At 36.2% G+C, this 22362-nt stretch overlaps 1 protein-coding gene across 5 annotated transcripts in view; it reads left to right on the top strand.

Annotated features, from left to right (window-relative positions):
• CTNNA3 (catenin alpha 3) overlaps window positions 1-22362 on the top strand; it is a 1817935-nt gene that overhangs the window by 1467730 nt on the left and 327843 nt on the right. For all 5 annotated transcript variants that reach the window (XM_032423981.1, XM_032423980.1, XM_032423979.1 and 2 more), the window contains one exon: window positions 3271-3422. In XM_032423981.1, the coding sequence (XP_032279872.1) occupies window positions 3271-3422 (152 nt within the window). The remainder of the gene's footprint in view (window positions 1-3270; window positions 3423-22362) is intronic.

Here is a 22362-nt window from a genome sequence, read left to right as displayed (position 1 = left end):
ATCTCTTTCCTTCCCCAAGATTCGTAAGTTTTCAGACATTATTTCTTCAAATTCATTTTCTGCCCCTTTCTCTCTCTCTCTTTTCCTTCTGGGACCTCTGTAATGCAAATATTATTCAGTTTGATGTTGTCTCACAGGTCTCTTAAGCTATTTTCACTTATTTTATTTTATTTATTGATTTATTTTGCTACACTCTTTAGGTGAGCTCTCCTGCCCCATCTTTCAGATTACTGATCTATTCTTGTCCTTCCTCTAGTCTACTGCTGAAATCTTCTAGTATAGTCTTCCAGTACAATTACTATATTTTTCAGCTCTGTGATCTCTGTTTGGTACATTCTTATATTTTCTATGTCTTTGTTGAAGTTTTCACCATGTTCATTCATTCTTCTTTATCTTTATGAATTTGGTGAGCATCTCTATGACCATTACTTTGAACTCTTTATCAGGTAGATTACTTATCTCTGTTTCATTAAGGTCTTTTTCTGAGGTTTTGTTTTGTTCTTTTGTTTGGAACATATTCCTCTATTTCCCCATTTTGCTTCTCCCTTTGTGTTTGTTTCTATGTATTATATGAAACAGTGACTTCTCTCAGTATTGAAGGAGTGGCTTTGTGTAGGAGTTCAACATTGCCCAAGCTTTGGTTGCCTCTTGAACCTTTGTGATTGTCTAAGTAACCTGACTTTGTTGTTGTTGTTGGTTTTGTTTTGACTTATTTATTCTTGGTAGGTTACAATTATTGAGGATGTGCCAAGACCTGTCAGTGTACCAAAGAGAGTGATCTCAGTCAGCACCTAGTTTCAGCTACTTGGAAGCCAAATCCTTAGGCAGCAGCTTTAATGTGTGTAAATATATATAGTCCTGTGGGACCATAATTGTATACCCAGCTGACTTCCAGGCTAGGAGATCTAGAGTGTCCCCTGGTTGATGGTTGCAATAATTGGAGTTCAAATGAGTGTATAAGATCCCTTCTGGAGGTATCTGTAAGCTTTGGTGAGGCCAAAGAAGTATGTAAAGCCCATGGCTTTAGTGAGGCCAGGAAAGAGTGCTGGGGACAGGGTACATCTGCAGCTTTAGCAATGCTGGAGAAGAGTGCTTGGGTGGGCACACCCTTGGCTTTAGTGAGGCTGTGTTCACCCACACCCACCGGGACTAGCAAGTTAGAGAGAGAATATAAATATAGTGTTATCAGCACCTTCATCCCCAAAGAACATCCCATCTTGTTCCTGTGCCTCTGGCAAATGTTTTAAGATTAGCAAATAAATCTCCTTCACTCATCTTTCAGCATCTCTCAAACTTCTGCCTTTGTACTGGGTCCTGGGATGAGTGAGTCCATATGCTAGCCCCTCAAAAGTAGTATCTGATATTCTACAATCCCCTGGGTTCCCTGAATATAAGCCCCATTGGTTTCTAAAGTTAGATGTTTTGGGGGGTTTCATCTGTCTAGTGCAGATCCTAAAGGTTAGGATGCCTGACATGGAGCACAGACTCCTCATTCCTTAGAGAGAAGCTCTAAACCCATGAAATTTCCTCCCTATTGTGTGGGTAGGATTTTGGAGAGACTGCATCTCTGCCTCTCCTACCTGTCTTGATGTAATCCTTTTATCCTTTGTTGTGGAGAGAGCTGTTTAGCTAATTTTCAGTTCTTTTTCAGTGGGAATTATTCCACATATAGCTATAGATTTGGTGTATCCATGAGAGGAAATGAATTCAGGGTCTTCCTACACCACCATCTTGGAATGCTTCTCCCCCATTAATCTCTTTGATGATAGGGAAAACATCTTAATGAAAGAAAGTTTATGGTGTTTTTATTATATCTATGAGATAGAATTATTACCTTTAAATTTCTTAAATTTGTAACTCAAATGCTTTCTTTCTTTAAATATCTTTATGTTTATAATTTCAGTTGTTAATGCACCAATTCTTTTTGGTAATTCTTGTGGCTTATATTAAATAGGATGAGAAATGATTATATGGTTCCAACCTTGGTGGAAATAAAAATGACATGAAGGAGAAAGATAATCTTTTAAAACATTTCTATAATAAAAGTGTTCAATATCGCTCGGCATCAGGGAAATCCAAATCAAAACCTCAATGAGATACCACCTCACACCAGTCAGAATGGCTAAAATTAACAAGTCAGGAAATGACAGATGTTGGCGGGGATGTGGAGAAAGGGGAACCCTCCTACACTGTTGGTGGGAATGCAAGCTGGTGCAGCCACTCTGGAAAACAGTATGGAGGTTCCTCAAAAAGTTGAAAATAGAGCTACCATATGATCCAGCAATTGCACTCCTGGGTATTTACCCCAAAGATACAAAAGTAGGGACCCGAAAGGGTACGTGCACCCCGACGTTTATAGCAGCAATGTCCACAATAGCCAAACTGTGGAAAGAGCCAAGATGTCCATCAACAGATGAATGGATAAAGAAGATGTGGTATATATATACAATGGAATATTATGCAGCCATCAAAAGGAATGAGATCTTGCCATTTGCAACGACGTGGATGGAACTGGAGGGTATTATGCTGAGCGAAATAAGTCAAACAGAGAAAGACATTTATCATATGACCTCACTGATATGAGGAATTCTTAATCTCAGGAAACAAACTGAGGGTTGCTGGAGTGGGGGGTAGGGTGGGAAGGATGGGGTGACTGGGTGATGGACACTGGGGAGGGTATGTGTTCTGGTAAGCGCTGTGAATTGTGCAAGACTGTTGAATCTCAGATCTGTACCTCTGAAACAAATAATGCAATATATGTTAAGAAAGAAAAAAAGAAGAAGAAGAATGTAGCAGGAGGGGCAGAATGAAGGGGGGGGAAATCGGAGGGGGAGAAGAACCATGAGAGACGATGGACTCTGAAAAACAAACTGAGGGTTCTAGAGGGGAGGGGGGTGGGAGGATGGGTTAGCCTGGTGATGGGTATTGAGGAGGGCATGTTCTGCATGGAGCACTGGGTGTTATGCACAAACAATGAATCATGGAACACTATATCTAAAACTAATGATGTAATGTATGGGGATTAACATAACAATAAAAAAAATAAAAAAAAAACATTTCTATAAAAAAGTATTTTATTGTCTTTGATTCCCTTTACTTTTCAGAGATATAAAATTGCCTGCCAAAATGTTTTGTTTCTTTACATGAAAAAAATAATTAAAATTCTATTAACCAAATATTTATTTAAAAATATGTCTCATATTTTTATGAAACTCCAGAAATCAGAAAATACAAACACTACAATCTTTTCTTTCTTATTAATTTTAACAGCAATTCCTGAGTTTGTAACACAAGTGAACGTTGCCTTAGAAGCCTTAAGTAAAAACTCTTTGGATGTATTTGATGATGATCAATTTGTGGACATCTCAAAGAAGATCTATGACACAATTCATGATATCAGATGTTCAGTCATGATGATTCGGGTAAGTTTGCTTTGCTTTCCATTGAATTATTGCAATCCTTCTCATCATCTGGAATGCTTGGAATGATTGCAAGAAATATTTTATTTCTATTTCATAATGTCAATGCTGAAATCCACTAGAACTTTAGAAATTCATATGGATCCCTGAAGTCAAATCTACTGTCACAAACAACACTTTCACTTATGTATTTGGTTATAACTTATGCAAATGAGCACATTTAACTGCTGTGTGTGCAGAAATGATAGGATTCTTTGTGTGCAGAATTCACTAAAGTGTCACATAGCATGATCAGGAGCCAAAGGAAAATACATAAAGTAATTTGCTTTCTTTTCTTGAATGGAAAGGAAAGGATCTTTCTCATCACTGTATTGAAATTGGTAGGAAAATGTGTCTAAAACAGGGTGTTTCTATGGTCAAACCTTCTCATAGTGGATTAGGGACTCAGACTGTTCTGTAAGAAATCCCACATGGAGCTGACATGAACAACAAACACGTGAACTGTCCCAGTCTGGGAATTGTCTGTTTGGGGGAATATATGCCGTCTTCATAAGGGTGAAAGTGAGCCATTTATTGTGGGTGTACTGCATACACAGAGACCAGGATTATTTGTTTTCACTCAAATATTAATATGGGGTGTTTATTCAAATTTTATTTCTGGAAAATGCCCACGTAAAGATATGGGGATATTTTATCTTAGAATGGGTTCACCTGAAGGCAGATCTAAGGTAAGAATCTGTGTTACCATTAGTCTATTTAGGAGAAAGTAAGAAAGAAAAAGTGAGGCAGGGAGGGGAAGTAAACCAGCAAGATGTAATTATGCATCACTACTGGCAACTAGGGCTCAATCCTGCTGGGAAATCTGGGCGATACTATAGAATACATGTCAGAATTACCTTACCTGAGGTGAACAAAACCCAATATATCTACCTATTCATCCTTGATTAAAGGCTACCCCTCCTCAGAGTGTTACTAAAGCCTCCTGCGTGGGTCAGTCAAGCTCTTGTGGCCAAAAAAAACCCCTCAGGCAGAGTGGCAGGTGCTTGCAATAAGAAGATTCAGTAGGAATGGTGAGTGTAATTTGTTAAGTATGAAGAGTGTTTAATTTGAAAGCCTCTACATTTAACTGTTAGTGAAACTATAAAGATGGAACTAGAAGTTCTGAGGATATATGGAGTGAGCACCAATAGTATCTGATGGGCTTGAATGTCATAGTTAGGTTACACAGAGCAGTATATAAAAATGGAGTCATTTGGGGATCTTGTAAGGAAAAAAGCCAACAAAAGTTGAAGACACTGGCAGGGCAATGGATGCTTATGAAAGAAATTCTAAGAGAAAGGCTAAAGGTGTCAAGATATAGGATCTAGCACTTCAGAGCATGGGAAAACCTGAAAGCAAGCCAATAATACGTAAAAGAGAGAAACTTCCACGTATATATTATTCATATGTGATTGAGTGCTGTGGCACTGTACCAGTACTATGTCTGAGCTGCAAAGTACCTTTTCAAATATTTTCTTCTTCTAAAAAGGATTTTAAACCTTACCCATGTGGACTAGTGGACTAGCAGACTGCTAATAATCCAAAACTGAGAAGATAGGTAGAACCAGGAGAGAAACATCAAGTGAAGCACATGAATTTCAGGAAGTAGTCTTTCCAGAGTAAAACGCCTGCATTTCCAGTATCCCTGGGTGGATATGTAAGAAGATTAAACCAGTGAAATAGCATAGGTGAACCAGGGTAGGATATGTTTTTTTTTTTCTGAAAAATCTATCTATGGATGAAAAAAGTCTTGTAATATCTCCCATTTGTATGTTTTAGTCTTAAAAAGTTTCCTTATTATCAAAATAGCTTACTTATAGCAATCATATTATCTTGCCATTACTTCTATATATCTCTCATATCCAGCAGTCCTCTGTAGGGCAAGAGAATAATTTATTGTAATTATTTAATAGCCTTAGAGGGCAGTAATTTTTCCCTACAGTCATCTCTTTTTCAAGGTACATACTTCAATTTCTTTTAACTTTTCCTCATAGGAATAATTTAGTATTTTGTGTTCTTTACTAGTCCTATTTAACTTTTCAACAAAATTCTCAAATGAGACTATCAAAAAGCATACTCTAATTAGGGCCTGTCCAAAGTCAAATAAAGTGGAAAACTTGTTCTTATGTTGCCAATAATATAGCCAACTGCTATGAACTTATGTTTTCCCCTCTTAAATACCAAGATTGTTGGATAGACAATTTCCTTTTCTTTTTATTTTTTACCCTGTTGTTGCCTGTATATTCTTCTCCATTTTGATTTGATATGTTTGCTCTTGGTCATAAATCCTTATCATATTAAACTTTATTATATTTCTAAATGATTCTTCATATAATTTATCAGGTTGCTTTTTTTCATTTTTAAATTTTTTTATTATGTTTAATTAGCCAGCATATAGTACATCACAAGTTTTTGATGTAGTGTTCAATGATTCATTAGTTGCGTATAATACCCAGTGCTCAACCCAACACATGCCCTCCTTAATACCCATCATCTGGTTATGCCATTTCCCCACCCCCTCCCTTCTGTAACCCTCAGTTTGTTTCCTGGAGTCCAGGGTCTCTCATGGTTTGTCTCCCTCTCTGATTTCTTCCCATTCAGTTTTCCCTCCCTTCCCCTGTGGTCCTCCCCTCTATTCCTTATGTTCCTCATATGAGTGAAACCATATGATAGTTGTCTTTCTCTGCTTGACTTATTTCACTTAGCATAACCCCCTCCAGTTCCATCCATGTCGATGCACATTGTAGGTATTCATCCTTTCTGATGGCTGAGTAATATTCCATTGTATTTATGAACCACATCTTTATCCATTTGTCTGTTGAAGGTCATCTTGGTTCCTTCCACAATTTGGCTATTGTGGACATTGCTGCTATGAACATTGAGGTGCATGTGCCCCTTCTTTTTACTACATCTGTATCTTTGGGGTAAATACCTAGTAGTGCAATAGCTGGGTTAAAGGGTAGCTCTATTTTTAATGTCTTGAGGAACCTCCATACTGTTTTCCAGAGTGGCTGTACCAGCTTGCATTCCCACCAACAGTGTAAGAGGGTTCCCCTTTCTCCACAACCTTGCCAACACTTGTTGTTTCCTGTCTTGTTAATTTTGGCCATTCTAACTGGTGTAAGGTGTTATCCCATTGTGGTTTTGATTTGTATTTCCCTGATGGCTGGTGATTTTGGACATGTTTTCATGTGTTTGTTAGCCATTTGGTTGTGACTGTACCTAAATCAGCATCAATTAGAAACATGAGGTTATAATCTCAGTTCCTTCATCTAGATTACTAAACAAAATATTGAATTATATTGGCCCTTCATCTGACTGAAATCTCTGCTAGATAGCTCCAGTTAAGGACCTTAGTGTTAAGAGACCTTAGAAGCTGATGTTCCATCCAACAAAGAACATACTGGGAAGTGTATGGTTTGTAAGAATGTTTTCTGAATTTTGAGGTAGAACTATTCTTCCTTCAAACACACTTTAAGGCCTAAATAAATAAATAAAACAGATTAAAAAAGAGCTCCTGTACTTGAAACCATGAAGGAGAGTCCAGGGGCCCATCATCTCTGTGCCTTCATGCCCGGTTCCTTAGGCAGCCTCTAGGGAAACTTCCATAGAACTTCTACAAGGATTCTTTGGAGGATGATCCATAAACCTGTGTATTTAACTGCTAATTGGATTATATGTTGAAAATAGAAGTCTAATTCAGGTGCAATTAATAAAAATCTATCTTTTTTTTTCCTTTGAGGACTATCCCTTTATTATAGAATATAATAAAATTGATCTGGTGTAATCTTCTCTTTATAAGGTCAAATTTAATGCTGACCAATATCCCAATCTTAGAACTGCAAAATATTTGATGCTTTCTTCAAAGTATCAGAAGAGTGTCAAGATTAAGGCAATATGTTTACAATTACGCAAGTTCAAGGAGGGCTAGGTTATGCTCTTGAGAGTGTTTTTGAATGTTACAGAATCCTGTCCTATGTCTGAATTTTCATGAGTGTTCAGTGCCCTTGAAACAGTAAAATACTAACTTCAGATCAGTGCCCGAAATTTTACAAATAGTTTTGTAAAAATATGATTGTATCTGCCTTTAATATTTATTTTGGTGAATAATTATGTTAGCAATTGTTCAGATTATTTTTAAAATTTCTGAGAGAAAATGCTGTGACATTTAATATTACTCTCTCCACTGGATTCAGTTTGTGGACAAATTACAGAATCTCATTCTTAACAACCTCAAAGAGAAGGGAGTATTAAATATTTATTCTTTCTTTGGTGTTTAATATCTACATATAAATTTTGCAATTATTAAGAGTCCATATAGTAGTTAAGATTAAAGCAAATCACAAATCTCACTAACCTCAGTTTCCTCCTTTGTAAAATAAACTTTGTATTAAACCTACTTCAAAAAGTTATTATGCTGACAAATGAGCTAATAGAAATGAAGTACTCAGTAAATAGTAGTCTTTTATAAGAAGATAGCTACTGTTTCTACTACCTTTATGAATAGTGCTAGTACTACTGAAGCTGCTTATTATTTTCTTTATATTTTGAAGAATGTTACCTATAGAAGTTAAAGAAATGTGACTGCAGGTAAACATGAAACCAAAGCCCAAAAAGTACCTTAAAAGGTGAAGTTCTAAGCAAAGAATTATATTTTTCTCAAGATTTTGTTTTATATACAAGGAAACTTTATGTTTATCGAGTATCTGAATTATAGATTATTTAATGCAAATTGTGCCTTTAAGCCTATATTACTTTAAGCTAGCGTATAATTCTGTATGTTGTTTTTATTAACTTCTTGAAATGTGCACGAAGGACTTGATGGTTCATCTTTTTGGGAAATGTGCTTAACCAGAAATAGATATTAAAAAGGGCAACATAAATGAATTGTGAGAAACATGGGTGGTCAGCAGTGAAATATCCTCAAAAAGAGGAAAAAATTCAGCAAAAATTCAGCCTTTTAACAGGTATTCAGAATGTGGGCTTCATATGTTTTTTTTTGTGAATTTTCATATGTGACTTATCAAAGCACATTTTCCAAACCAAATGTGAAGATTTTCAGGACTACCACTAACAGATTTTCTGTTAGTTGTCTAACTTTATGTTTCAGGGAATAAGAACATAGTTTGGATATGTTACTTGATGGAAGTTAATTTTTGAAGAACAAAGGAAAATAAAATTAAAAAAAAAAAAAACGTTTACATGGCCCAGTTTGTATGAACCATTTTTACATGAATCATTTACATGACTTCTAGAATTGAAACACAGTTCAATACAACACAATTTCAGCATATATAGCTAGAAACACATTTTTTCTCTTTTTTTAACATTAATTAATTTTTAGAGAGCGTGCAAGAGCGAAAGTGTGGGGAGCAGGGAGGGGCAGAGGGAGAGAGTTGGGGGAGGGGCAGAGGGAGAGACTACCTGCTGAGAACAGAGCCTGACTTGGGGCTCCATCTCATGACCCATGAGATCATGACCTGGCCGAAACCAAGAGTCAGATGCTTAACTGACTGAGCCACCCAGGCACCCCTACTTTATCTTTTCTTTATGTTATAGTAATAACAATTTGTCCAAAGGTTATTGGATTACAAATGAAATTTCATAAAATAAGTACTTGCTAAGTGAATTTAACATACAGGGATTTAGGCTGAATATAAGCCTTATTTTCCTTAGGGCACATTTAGATTATACGCCCCTTTACTCTCAGAAGTGTCCAATTTGGGTGATAAAATATCATGTTCATCTAGTTTCTAGGCCCTGATTATACTGCTCGAGGCCCTGTGGTGCATCACCTTTACCCACTGGGTGATGCTCACAGTGTTGAGGCACTAATGATCACATTTCCTTATCAAGCCCATTTTTCCAACCCCAGGGAACACTTTGTCTCCATAGGCCTAACTGCTTTCAAATGTTAGGTTTCTCTCTTCATGCTCTGTGAATCCTTTGTTGACTGTGGAGAATCTATTTAGGCACCATTTCAAATTTATTTAATATACAGAGACGACACCTTTTCATTTTTTCAGTGTTAAGCAGATTTCCTGAATTCATCTTAGTCATCTACTCTTCACTCTCACAGGAGTCTTGCCAGGGAATCCCAGTTAAAACACTCTGTCCTTTTTGGAAGGGATATGACCACTTTATAATAGAACCAGTTTGTAAAGAAGCCAGCTACTAGGGGGCTTTCTAAAATAACTTAATAAAAGGTCTGTAACAAACTAAATTTAGCTTTATATGCAAATTTAAATCAAACATTAGTGGGAAGAATTCTGTAGTGAGGCTCTTGCTCTTTCCTTTAAAACAGAGCTTAAGGTAAGGAAAAACAGAACTCCCTCCTAGCACTGGTCAGCAAGAGATGAACTTTTATGAGCTCAGCATGCTTAATGGCCTTCATGTATATACCATCTGAGGAGACTTTTGAGTAAGGGAACAGAAGTGACTGGAGTGAGAAAGAGAAACATGCTGGTTAAGCTACGAAGCAGCTCTAGCCAGCAATCTCTGTTGCTCATGCTGAGAGAAAGATGTTCAGCTTGAAGTCGTTCTGGGAAGTCTGCTTTCACCAAAGGGTCAAAGCCACAAGACTAGCAAGAGAGCCCATGGTTGAAAAGGACTCTGAGGCAGACTAATCCTACACTCAGAGAACTCTATGCAAGTGCTGCTTGGAGCCTTTGACTCAAGATAGCTGAACATAAGGAGTCAAGCATCCCTCTTTGAAAACACCTTCTCGGGAAATGGCTAGCCCTGTGAATAGAAGAATAACATGGAGAAGATGTTTAGTTGTCAAATCATAAGGAATTTTTCTGTTGTTTATTTTTGATATGCTTATTACTAAATGATTTTTATTAATTATAAATAAATTTGAATTAGTAATTGAGTAAATTTATATTAGGTATTAAATCTAATAGTAAGTTTTTATTATTTTATATTTTATTTTTATCCTAAAAACTCTTACAGTGTGCTGATTGTTTACCTCAAATAAGATGTTTGGCTATTTACCTACATTTCCTACAAGTAACTTTTGGAGAGTTCAGTCTTCTAGAGAAACGAATCCGAAAAATACCATTTATAAAATGATGACTTAGAAAATATACCTTGGCATACCTAATAGAAAGAGAGATATTGAGAATTTTATATTTCCAGTATCCAGTATATATTCAGTATATTTTCAGTAAATGATGTAGTTTCAAAGAGAGAAATATTCTGGAGACTAATAGCAAAAGGTCCATAAATGAAGTAAAGCACTGATGGTCACATGCTGATAAGGGGAAGTAACAGGTTAAAATCTGGGGTCTTAGGACACCTAGTTCAGAACATTTCCCTTTATCTCAGGAGAAGGAAATAGCCCAGTGTTTTTACCCAATAGGAGCCCTTCTACTTCATTGACTTCCCTTTGTTGATGGGCCAGTTATAAACACATAAATCCCCCAAATTACTTTTTGGGCAGTTTGTTGAAGAATATCTACCCTATAATGCTCCTCTCTGCTCCCTAAGATTCAGACATATAGCCCTTCTGTCTGTTCCTTGTATTTGCCAGACGTGCCTACACTTCTGGCATCTTTCCACTTAACTGTCCTTTTTAACCATATGCTTTCTCCAAAAATTTGCACAGCAGACTTGTTCAGGTCTGTTCCATCATTACTTTTATATTATCCTGTACAGATCTTATATAGATCCATATATAGAGATAGCATCTTTCACTTCAGCCAAGTTATTGTTTACATAGTGTTTATCATGACAAATGACATATTATATACTTTTTGTTTATTTATCTATTGTCTGTCTCCTCATACAAGAATGTAGGCTCTATAAAAGAAGTGCTTTTTAGACCTTTAAAATGAAATCACATTTTAGTCTTTTTTACAATTAACTACTGTGATTGATTTAGTTGTCAAATTTGTCACTTGTTTGAACCACAATCACTGGACCTCAAGGAATTAATGGCAAGAAAAAAATTACTTTGTTATATTTTATATTACAAAAAGTGACAGACACTAAGAAACTATCTTGATAAATACTTTCACAAAGAATTAAAATTTGCTTGATCTTTGGTTTGAGATAGTTTTGAAAGTACCAAGGATTCTACTATGTATTGTGCTTTGTGGCCACAAATGGATATACATATCTGTATCAATGATATTCCTCTCAGTACAAACTTCTATAAAACTGAATATATAGTTTTTTTAAAAGTCCTTCATGTGGGGCACCTGGGTGGCTCAGTCAGTTAAGTGTCTGCCTTTTGCTCAGGTCATGATCTCTTAGTCCTGGAATCGAGTCCCGCATCGGGCTCCCTGCTCAGTGGGGAGCCTGCTTCTCCCTCTCCTGCTCCCCCTGCTTATGCTCTCTCTCTCAAATAAAAAATGAAGTCTTTAAAAAGTAAATAAAAATAAAAGTCCTTCATGTTACCTTGTTCAGGTGACAAGATTCCTTTTTAAAGATGATGACAGTTGTCGAATAGACCCATGAGACTTCTTGATTATATGCATTAGCTGTTGGATTGTAGAAGAAAGATCATTGAGGATGGAGTTTGTGGAGCTTACTGAAGTGTATTTTATGCACATCATCCTCCATTATCAGACCCTTGGTGTTGGAGGTTCTGAAAAGTCACAAAGTTATCCACAAATTTAGTAATTTAAAGTATGTTTTATATTGTCTTATATTGCACTGTTTGGAAAAGAAATCAGAAATTTAATTAAAGTCATAAAATATAGGAAGATTCTATAACAAAAATTATTTCCAACCTTTAAAAATGGCTATAAAATACATTGTAATGAGTCCATAGTGGTCTATTTACTAAAAAAAAATATGAAAATAAATTGGGATTTTTGCATATCTTCTATTATAACCAAAATTAGTGGTCTAGGAATAAATTTAGACCACCTGTTTAACAGATTTTATATCAACAATACATTTATAACAAGCTTGTCTCTTCCAGTGGATTTTGCAAATTTAACTCTGGGAAGACAACCTTATTTTAGGTTTGCCTCTCAGAACTCCATCTTCAAGGAAATTCCCCTTCTCTGGAATATCTTTGTGACCCTGAGTAAATCAGATCCTTTCTCAACTTTGGATTTACATTTGTAAAATAAGGAAAATAAACTATCAATGAAATAATCTATAATCTACTGGGATTTGTTATAGTTTATTTATCATTTATACATTGTTCTGATGTTAGCCAATTTTCCTGGATAAGTTTCTACCAGTGATTCAGGATTCTCCAGTCTTTTGACACTGCCATCTTTATAATATGGCCTCCACTGTCACTGGAGAAAGGAAAGAGACAGTGGATGATTGAACAGGAAGTTTGATGACCAGACCTCAATGTGGCATACTTCTCTCTACATCCCACTGGCCAATACTCAGTCAAATGGGACCCAAGTAAACTACAAAGAGCAGGTAAAATGTCTTCTTCCTTTATGTCTAAACAATAAATGAGATTAGTAAACACCTAACCATTCCTTGTTACACTTTTTTTTTTTTAAAGATTTTATTTATTTATCTGACAGAGAGCACAAGCAGGGGGAGCAGCAGAGGGAAATGGAGAAGCAGGCTCTGCTGAGCAGGGAGCCCAATGTGGGGCTTGATCCCAGAACCCTGGGATCATGACCTGAGCTGAAGGCAGATGCTTAACTGACTGACCCACCCAGGTGCCCCATTCTTGTCACACTCTTTGTTCCAGTTATTGCTGCTGTGCAACAAATTATCCTAAAATTAGTGGCATAAAACAACAACCACTATATTATGTTCAAAGATTCTATGGGTCAAGAATTCAGAAAGGGCATAGGCTTGTTCACTCATATATCTGATATCTGAACACAGTACTGAAAGACTAAGGAAAACTACATTTAACTTTCATGTTGTTTGGCTTTCTCATAGCATGACAGCCTTCAGATAGTTGTTGTTGTTGGTTTTTTTTTTTTTTTTTTTTTTTTTGCATGGCACTTCAGGAATCCAAGGGTAAGTGTTGCAGCTAACAAAACACATACAATATTTCCTTTTTTAACTTAATCTCCAAAATCATTCACTGTCATTTTTGTCATAATTTCTTGTTTACAAACAAGTCAAAATCCTCCCCAATTCAAGAGGAGGTGACATGAAATTTACCTTTCAGTGGAAGAAGTGAAAAGGTCAAAAGAAACATAATGGGATGGGAAATAATATTGAGGCCATCTTAGGAAAATGTAATGTGCTTGACTTATAATACTCTTACCATTGTCACCGTCATTACTACTAATAATTTTTTACTGATTAACTTTGTTACCATAAGTTGGCTTGAACAGCTTACTGCTTTTAAGTAGGAAAATAAACCAGTGGAAATATTGTTAAAATGTTGTAGGTAATCATTTGTTTAATAACAAGTTTTGGGGCATTCTCATTAGTAAAATATTCTAGTTAATAGAATATAATATTTTATAATAGAATAACAGTATTTTAAATTACCACATTTTAATCTCTTCTATACCTGTATTCATTGCCTGTTTAAGATGTTAAGCTACATAAAGTCCTTCTGATACCTCTCTCTAAAAAATTCCTCGGAAATAATAATATCTAGAAAGTACAAGATAGAATAAAAGTTTTGAAAAGTATATGTAGAATACAAAATTGTCATGAACCTGGGTGGCAAAGAATGAAGAAGGCATCATGTTAAGGAATAATTTTCTACCTGTTATATAGTCTCCTCAGTCAACCTCTGGAAAGATATTTGAGTCCTTTCTGTCTGTCAAGCACCATGCTAAGTTTTAAGAACACAAATATGAGTGAGGCATGATCCCTGTTCTTAATTAACTAGGATTCTCGTGGAATAAAGAGAAATGTGAGCCAATGATAAGAATCTATAGTAGTAAGTGCTATGATGAAAGTATATAGAATCATCATTGGTAATTAAGAGTTTTTAATTCTGTCATGGAGAAAATTATTCAAAGATGTAATCATTTGGTGACATTTGAGTTGGCTTTGGTGTATAGATGGATAGGAGTTGTATAGTTGGAATTGTGGTTTAGGACATTTGCAAGGAAAAAGAAGTAAAAGCATGTTTAGAGAATTACAATTAGAAGATTATAATTTAGAGTCCGGAGTGCCTGGATTTCAGCATATAGGTGGAGAAAGACTGGGAAAATAAAAGAATAAAAAGAATCCAGATTATTAATATGCTTTATGCCATGTCAAAGATACATAACCTTGACAAATGTCAGGAAGAACAGAATTACTAGGCTTGGCACAGAATATTCAGGATTCATTCCATGGGGTTTGGATGGGGGATTATCCTTCTCCTCCCCTGCCACAGTCATCCACCACAAGTTTCCTAATATTTGAAAACTGAGGTTATTTTAGCAAGAGAGAAAGTAGAAATTAGTGATTGGATAGACAACAAACAATCCCTTACAATATATTTACTATTAAAAGAGAGTAGGAATTTTAATCACATGCTAATTTACTGTTTATGCCTCACTAAATAAATTGATCAAGTGTAATTTTCAGGAATTGCTCCTCCTTAGGATATGAAACCTCTTCAAAAGGGATTTTGGAAGAGTGATAAAGATGATGATGATGATAATAATAATAATAATAATAATAATAATAATAATAATAATAGAAAATAAGTGAGGCTTGTGTTTGGAACCAGCCAGCATTTTGTATTTGAAACAAGCTAAAGCCAAGCATATGCCAACACTATTTCTAACTGCCTAACTCCCTTGTAGGAGATTTAGGAAATCAGACTGACAGTCAGGCATGCTCACCACTAGAGCAGCCAAGGTGGAGGGATTGAAGGGCTGTCTTGCCAGCTTCAGGGACTCATTGAGTCTGTTCCAGAACACAACATGCCACTGATTACAGAGGATTTTGGTGTTAAATTGACAGAGGAAATTGCTAATCAAAATGCAAGTGGGAGATGTAAATGCAAAAAGATATGAACTCACCAATTAATGCACAGAGAATCATTTTCTCCTTCAGATGCCTTGTTTCGTTATTAAATCTGAAGCTTTACACGTTAGCTTCAAAAGAACCACATCAATCAGAGCAGGTTGAATGACAGTGTGTTATGCTGTGTTGAGCACTGGATTAGAAATCAGAAGACCTTGATCTTGGTCTCAGTTACATTATATAGTAGCTGTGGTGGCCTGATTTCCTACCTTCAACATACTGTTATACAATGTCCTAATGCGTAAGAGGGGATAATCACACTTGTCTTGCTTATAATCGCATATTTTAGGGGGGGGTCCTTCCTTCCTTTTTTTCTTCTCTCATTCTGTAAACTATTCATTCTTTAATTCTTTAAGCTATTCATGGAATGATTTTGGTTCATTTATTTTGATAAGTTTTTATTGAGTACCTACTATGTACTGATAAATTTGTCAGACATTTAGGCATATAGAGATAGATAAGATCAGCAAGATCTTTATTTACTTGGAATTTATATTCTGGTGGAGAGAGACAGAAAGTAAACAAAGAAAGATACAGACAAGGCAGTTATGATGAATGATATGAAGGAAGTAAGCAGGATGATGTGATGGAGAGAAAATTGGCATAAGAGATAACAACATCGTAAATACAGATGTCAGGGAAAACCTCTCTGAGGACATCAAATTTAACTTAGTTAATAAGAATCAGGATGAGTCAGCAATTTTAAGATGGAAGAATCTTGCAGGCAGAATAGAATAAATGCAAAGATGACAAGATTGGGGAAGCACTGGTTATACCTGAAGAACAGGAATGAGGCACTGTGTCTAAAACTTAGTGAAGGGAGGAAGGGTAGTGATATAATATGATTTTAGAGAGTTGGACAGAGAATAGATTATTTTGGCCTTTTCAAATACATTAAATAGTTTGGATTTTATTCCAAAACATTGGGAACTATTAAAATATCTCTAACAGGTGAGTGGCATGATCCCATTTGCATTTTAAGAAGTTCTCTCTTGCTTTTGTTGACTGCTAACTTTCCAAAAGACCTCTAAAAAATTTGTTTATCAGGCAAAACTAAGTTTATTAGACTTAGTGCAGTAAACAGTCTTACTAGTGTCTCAAAATGGGAAATTAGGTAAGGCTCTTTATATCATTTTAAGGCCTGTGCTGAAGGATTTTAAGGTCAACTTCAAGAGGGAACACTGGTTGGGATTTTGTCATATAGTATATTTGATGGGAGAACACAGTGAATTGAAGATCTTGAAATGAATCTAGATGAGCTTGTTAGTCTTGATAGTTTAACAGGTTGGCTGGGTCAGTTTTCTCTTCCAGGAGCAGGTATTTCCTAGAAAAAGCAGTTAAGTTATTTTTTCTTGATCTTAGTACTATGGACACAAGAATAAGAAAGTCTCTCCAGGCCTGTTATTGTTTAACACAGAGCAGAGAATTCTGTTGTTTTCAGTTCTCACTAGTCCATGGGAAATATGTAGAGTAGAAATATGCAAGAGTAGAAGTGAGGATATCACACAGGAATCTGTGATAGTCCTTCTCAGGTAAGCGATGATGTTGATGTAGCTTAGCTCTATACTCCTCAGTGCAATAATTACATGTGGCTATTGAACACTTGAAATTGGACTAGTGTGAATTGAGATGTGCTATGTAAGTATAAAACCCAAAACATTTTGAAGACTCAACAAGAAAAAAAGAATAGAATATCTCATCTATTTTTTATATTTATATGTGGCAAATTGACATTAGTAATATATTTAAACCAAATATATCCAAAATATCAACTTAACATTTATTATTTTTTATTTTATTAATGTGCCTGCTGGCGAACTTAAAATTGCATATGTTGCTTGCATTATATTTATATGGGACAGGGCTGGACTAGAGAGTTGGTAGAAGAGGTGGACAGATTTGAAATATATTTTGGAGATAAAAATTACTGAATTTGCTGGGAATAAATGTGAAATTAAGGGAAGTAGGGGAAACAAATTTGCCTTTTAGGTGTCTTGTTTTGGGCCATTGTATGGATGTGTGACTTAATGAGCTAGTGGAGACTTGGAGAAACCAATTTGGGGTAGAAGCTTAATTGCATTTTAGTGTGCTCATTAGATATTAAATTTGCTTATTTTATAGATATACGGGTCATTGGATATATGATTTTGGAACTTAGCACATAAATTTGTTCTATTATAGAAATTTGATTTCCCTTAGCATAGAATGTACTCACCTTTGGAGAGGGTATATTAGAAAAGAAAAAATTATATAGGAACAAACACATTTAAAATTCAAGCTGAGGAGGAGTAGATAGCAAAGGAGACTGACAAGAAGTGACAGGAAAAATGAGAAGAAAATCAAGAGTGCTGAGTCAGAAGCCAGGGCAACAGTTTTTCAACTGTGTAGAATGTTACATAGAGTACTGGTAAGATAAGAAGATATGTTCATTGTATTTAGGGACATAGATGATCAAATAGGTAATGTATGTTTAGGTATGCAGGGCATTGGTGTCAGGGTTTCCTGAAACTGATGATTAAAGCTGCAGCAGACAAAAGAAGCTAAATACTGCAATTATAGGTTGAGAAAATGACAGCTTGTTGGGACCAGTGCACTTCCATAGAGCTTAGATATAAGTAGAGAATTTAGGACAGGAAGAGAGAAATCAGAATTTTTGAAATGTGTAGTGCTCTGAGAGATTAAACAGTTCTCTCTTTTCCCTTTGGAGTCCTTAGGACATTCTATGATGCCCTCCCACCATAATGGGGGAACAACAACAAAATAAACCTGATATCCTGACAATGACTGAACCCACACTCTGAAAGTGAACTCTTTATACTTCATGTCAGCATAAAGTCATACAATTGTAAATATTATATGTAGGCTTTTGATAAGAACTTGAGTTGATGATGACTGTATGTCGATTCTAGCCCAGTTTTTTTTTTTTTTTTTTTTTTTTTTTTTTGCTATTCTTACAGTGTTTGAATTAAATCATGCTATCTTTGGTTGGAAGGCTTCCTTTTCCCTATGTCCTATGGATATCTGCAGAGTCATTAGTCTTTGTGTACTTCTGAAAAAATTGTCTTTAAATGCAATCTTTACCTATCGATTTCTTTGGAAAGATTAGCTTTGCTCCAATACGTTCTGCAAAATCCTACCACCATATTCTATTCTGTTAACTCCAGGGTTAACTTTTGCCTAACTCTCAGTGCTTTCTGTAATGTAAAGATTTAGTTCTACCTGTGTTTCCTCTTCCAATTACATTTTAATTACCCTAATTAGTTTTCTTGCCATAAATGCAATGAGAACAGCAGTCTCAAATCACTTTCAGAAGAAAGCATCCCTTCCTGCTTGGGCCAGAGCTGAAAACAGATTCACCCACTGGCTATTTCCTATGTAACATTCCTCCACCTTGAATCACTATCTTTTTAATAACTTTATACCCAACTTCTAGTAAACTACAAAGCCACTTTGTACAAATATATATATATAAATAAAAACAAATATTAGTCAATGATAGCATTTTTGTTATAAAAATAATGCATGCTTGCTCCTGGGTATTTACCCCAAAGATACAAAAGTAGGGACCTGAAAGGGTACGTGCACCCTGATGTTTATAGCAGCAATGTCCACAATAGCCAAACTGTGGAAAGAGCCAAGATGTCCATCAACAGATGAATGGATAAAGAAGAGGTGGTATATATATACAATGGAATATTATGCAGCCATCAAAAGGAATGAGATCTTGCCATTTGCAACGATGTGGATGGAACTGGAGGGTATTATGCTGAGTGAAGTAAGTCAAACAGAGAAAGACATGTATCATATGACCTCACTGATATGAGGAATTCTTAATCTCAGGAAACAAACTGAGGGTTGCTGGAGTGGGGGGTGGAGTGGGAGGGATGGGGTGACTGGGTGATGGACACTGGGGAGAGTATGTGTTCTGGTAAGCGCTGTGAATTGTGCAAGACTGTTGAATCTCAGATCTGTACCTCTGAAACAAATAATGCAATATATGTTAAGAAAGAAAAAAAGAAGAAGGAGAATGTAGCAGGAGGGGAAGAATGAAGGGGGGGAAATCGGAGGGGGAGAAGAACCATGAGAGACGATGGACTCTGAAAAACAAACTGAGGGTTCTAGAGGGGAGGGGGTGGGAGGATGGGTTAGCCTGGTGATGGGTATTGAGGAGGGCACGTTCTGCATGGAGCACTGGGGGTTATGCACAAACAATGAATCATGGAACACTATATCTAAAACTAATGATGTAATGTATGGGGATTAACATAACAATAAAAAAATTAAAAAAAAATAATGCATGCTTGCAACAAATTAAACAATATAGAATAGATTATGGTAAACATTTAAACCCTGACTGTTCCTCCTCCTTTGTTGCACACTGTTTTCTTCCAGTGCTAATTGCTTTTAGCACTTTTGTTTGTATCCTTTCATATCAGTCTCTACATAAATTCTAACATATATACTTGATTGTCTATATATACCTTTTGTTTATTTGTTTGTTTTAGCAGAATAAGACCATTCTATACCTACTGTTAGGAAGCTTGATTTGATTTTTATAATTCTGCAGTGTCATACATTAGGTTCTCTTAGTTTCAGCCCAAAATAAAGGTTACCAGGAACGCATAAAACTGTTGGTGATACATCTCTTTCTTATAAGCTTTTCCTATAGGTGGGAAAAGTATGAAAGAGAAGAAAGGAGGAAAGACACCCAGAGAGAAAACACAAAGAAAAGTAGAAGCAAATAGTCATTTGAGGTCATGGGCTGAAAACTATGGAAAGCCAAAATAATGTCATCAGTGGAGCATTGGATTGCTGCCAAAGTTAAATCCCGAAATGAGAGAGCTGAGTTGAGTAAAAAAATCACATAGCTCAAAATCTTTAGAAGGCTTTGAGTTCTATAGAGGTGAAGTGATATATTGCCTCAGTGCATACAGCTAGTTAGTGTCAAAGTCACTGATCTTTTGGCTCTAAATTCAGTGCACTTTATTTTATTTTATTTATTTTTATTTATTTTTATTTTTTTTATTTTTTTTAATTCAGTGCACTTTTGATGTTACCACAACCACAGATGCAAACAAACAAAAGATAAACAAACACACTGTATTAATCAAATGCAATTGTAATACAATGTGTTTAGTAGAACATATTGTCTTAAATACATATATATTTTTAAAAATCACTTAAAGAATTGTATTTGAAATCATTGGCTAAGAACAGGAATACATTAATAAAAGGACTGAAGAAAAGAACAAGTGACAAGTAGCTTGAGGGGAAGGTCAAATTAACTTCTCTGGAAGAGAAGATGAGGTAGGAAGATCAAGGGAAATAATTTAAATGTATTGAATTTGCTTAAGAAGTGAAGTAAAGAGAAAATGCCCTTCAGTTTAAAATAAAATTCCCAACAGAAACTGAGAAGATCAAGTAGAGGTAGAAGCTATATCCTTGAGCCGCTGATAAAGAAATCTAGCCTGAGGGGAGAAAGTTCTGTTGAGAGACTGTTACCTGGGAGGAACTTTACATACATTCACTCATTTCACCCTTAAAGAAACCCTTCAGGAAGAGATTCAAATAACCATCTTATTGGCAGGAAAGGAAACAAATCATTTAAAATTACTCTCCCAAACTCACTCTGATAGACAGTGTCTAACAGGATTCACAATCAAGGCTTTCTATCTGGTTCCAAAGCCTGGGCTACTGTGCTATGCATCCCGCCTTGATGACTCACTGAGGTAAAGGTGATCTTAATTTGTATCCAGAGTTTCTGGATTTAGAAGTGTGGGAGAATCCTTTCAATATTTTATGCAAATATGGACTTGCTTTGCAGTCAGGCCTCATCTGGTTCTCCTATTTGCAAATTTGAATTCATATCCCTCTTTAAGAAACAATTGTTTTGAAGCTAAAGCTATTCATTTGCAAGAGCAGGGCTTTTTGAGAGGTAAGAAGAAAAGATTTTTGAAAAGCAAAAGTCTAATTTTAAAGAAGAAATATAAAATTTATCAACAAATAGATTTAAGAAAGTCTAGAGGAAAAGCTGGATCCCTCTACCCCAACCCCCCACCCCCACCCCCATGAGGTATATTTAGTAGTTTTGTCTGTCTTGGGGGTCAAAGTAACAAAGGACATCTGAGGGACCGGGCTTGCCTAGAACATATGGGAAAAATGAGTAGGCATGTGAGGCTCCCCAGCCTCTCCCTAGATGACTACTCTAGTCCTCCATGCCAAGGAGCCAATACCAGCAGAGTGTCAGTCACTGTTGAGTGATAAATTGTCATCTACACTGAAAGCATTCTTTCTTCTGTTGCTGCTCAGGGATAGCTGCAGACATATATTGCCTGGATTATACAGAAGTGACTCTTCTCGTGTCCCTAGACTTTTCTTCTCCCTCGTTCCAACAGGCCAACACCCTTTTTAGCCACTCAGGAGGACACTTAACAACCATCCCCCATCCAAAAAACAGAAGAGGGAGAGAGACAGACAGACAGACACAGACACAGACACAGCAGGGCTTTGGATGCAAAACTACTGTGAAGGAAAAGCTTCCCTGCCCAGTGCTGTGGTGGATACAGTTTAACCAGTGTGAAGTGCCTGGCCCGCGCTGAGCTAGAACACTGGTGAACTCTGTTGCCATTTCAATAAGGTATCCCCCAAGGGGATGCTTTATGGCTTCTGAGTCCTCATTGGCTATTTCACTTCTATCTGAGTTCATAACGGGGCAGTGGAGTACATGGAGCTAGAACTGTCACAAAGGGATTCTTGTGACTATACATACACCCTTGTCGTGTGGTCCAATGAACCTTTAAATTTCAATTAGAACATAGGAGCAAAAACCTGCTAAAGACCAGTATGGATTAGAAAACAAGAGGGAGGGTAACAGAACAAGAGAGAGACCTGCAGAAGCCTTGTGCAGAGATGCATTGTCCTTCTGCATCTGTTTGGCTAGTATACAAAATATTTATGTGCACTTTGCACTTGAGGGTAATAAGGG

The sequence above is a fragment of the Phoca vitulina genome, unplaced genomic scaffold (genome assembly GCF_004348235.1).
Source record: "Phoca vitulina isolate PV1807 unplaced genomic scaffold, GSC_HSeal_1.0 scaffold29, whole genome shotgun sequence".
Lineage (NCBI taxonomy): Eukaryota > Metazoa > Chordata > Mammalia > Carnivora > Phocidae > Phoca > Phoca vitulina.
This window is presented reverse-complemented; position numbering and strand designations above follow the sequence as displayed.